General features: G+C 43.3%; 1 protein-coding gene across 1 annotated transcript in view; it reads right to left on the bottom strand.

The window, feature by feature from the left end:
- UTP11L (UTP11-like, U3 small nucleolar ribonucleoprotein (yeast)) overlaps positions 1 to 1,401 on the bottom strand; it is a 23,431-nt gene that overhangs the window by 4,536 nt on the left and 17,494 nt on the right. The window contains exons 6-7 of the mRNA XM_011969516.1: positions 1,018 to 1,111; positions 787 to 917 (exon numbers count right to left, since the gene is read on the bottom strand). Coding sequence (XP_011824906.1) covers positions 787 to 917; positions 1,018 to 1,111 — 225 coding nt within the window. The remainder of the gene's footprint in view (positions 1 to 786; positions 918 to 1,017; positions 1,112 to 1,401) is intronic.

Here is a 1,401-nt window from a genome sequence, read left to right as displayed (position 1 = left end):
AGGTGGAGCTTGCAGTGAGCTGAGATCCGGCCACTGCACTCCAGCCTGGGCGACAGAGCAAGACTCCGTCTCAAAAAAAAAAAACAAAAAAAAAAACAGGTTCAGTATTAAAGTTCCAAATCCTTTAATCTTCAGTAATTCCTTTCTCTGCATTTTCAAAACACTGGCATTTGTTACAAGTATAAAAGCACAAAGTGCAGGGTCAGAATTGGGATTCAAACTCAGGTTAAAGGCCAGAACCTAAGCTTCTGACCACTATACCACACATCTTCTGATCATAGAAATCAGAGAGCCCTTCTCCACTTCCATCCCATCATCAAATCCTCCTACAAATCCACTTTTGTAAGGGAACTCATGAGTTTTCCATAAATAATTATCTGAGACCAGCCACAGTGGCTCACGCCTGTAATCCCAACACTTCAGGAGGCCAAGGCAGGTGGATCAACTGAGGTCAGGAGTTAAAGACCAGCCTGGCCAACATGGCGAAACCCCATCTCTATAAAAAATACAAAAATTAGCTGGGTGTGGTGGTGCACACCTATAGTCCCAGTTACTGGGGAGGCTGAGGCATGAGAATTGCTTGAACCCAGGAGGCGGAGTTGCAGTGAGCCAAGATCGCACCAATGCATTCCAGCCTGGGAGACAGTCAGACTCTGACTAAAAAATAAAGTAAAATAAATTTAAAAATTCTTTTAAATGCAGTGGCAAAAAAAAAAAAACCCCCCCAAAAAAAAAACCACCTAGATTCCCCTAAACTCACATGTGAAGAACAACAGATAAAATTACCTTAAGTCCAGTCTGATTGGTAACTCCTTTCACTTTTTCTTTCTGCAAGGTCTCTATCCTGGGCCTATTAAAGACTCTGTCGACTAGCTCCGGGGCTGTTTGCAGGTGAGTTGCAACGTCAAACTGTTCAACTAAAATTCAAGACAATCCTTAAGGCACTGTCTGTTTCTAACACCAAACGACACAGACTGGCATGGTAGACTGTCCCAGAAACCTTCAAACATTTCATACCTTCCTTTTTGGTGTCAAAAAAGAACACATGCTTGTTCTGTTGCTTCCCCTGGAAATCCAGCAGATGGAGCTCTGATTTTAGTCTTTCAATTTTCTAGAACACAAAATATGGTCTCACTTTATATTAGATTCTTCTGGGGTACCAAAAAAAAAAAACTGCAAAAGTTTAAACCATTTCACATCATTATTGCCAGCCAGCAAAGAACTTGCTTTATTCTTTTAAAGGAAAGGATCCCAACACATATCAGGTACTGGGCACTTCCCAGGATGCACTTAATCCTTGTTAACAGGCCGGGCGCGGTGGCTCACGCCTGTAATCCCAGCGCTTTGGGAGGCCGAGGCGGGCGGATCACGAGGTCAGGAGATCGAGACCATCCTGGCTAA

The sequence above is a fragment of the Mandrillus leucophaeus genome, unplaced genomic scaffold, assembly GCF_000951045.1.
Source record: "Mandrillus leucophaeus isolate KB7577 unplaced genomic scaffold, Mleu.le_1.0 Scaffold895, whole genome shotgun sequence".
Taxonomy (NCBI): domain Eukaryota; kingdom Metazoa; phylum Chordata; class Mammalia; order Primates; family Cercopithecidae; genus Mandrillus; species Mandrillus leucophaeus.
The sequence above is the reverse complement of the archived record's forward strand: the minus strand, read 5'-3'. Positions and strand labels throughout refer to the sequence as shown.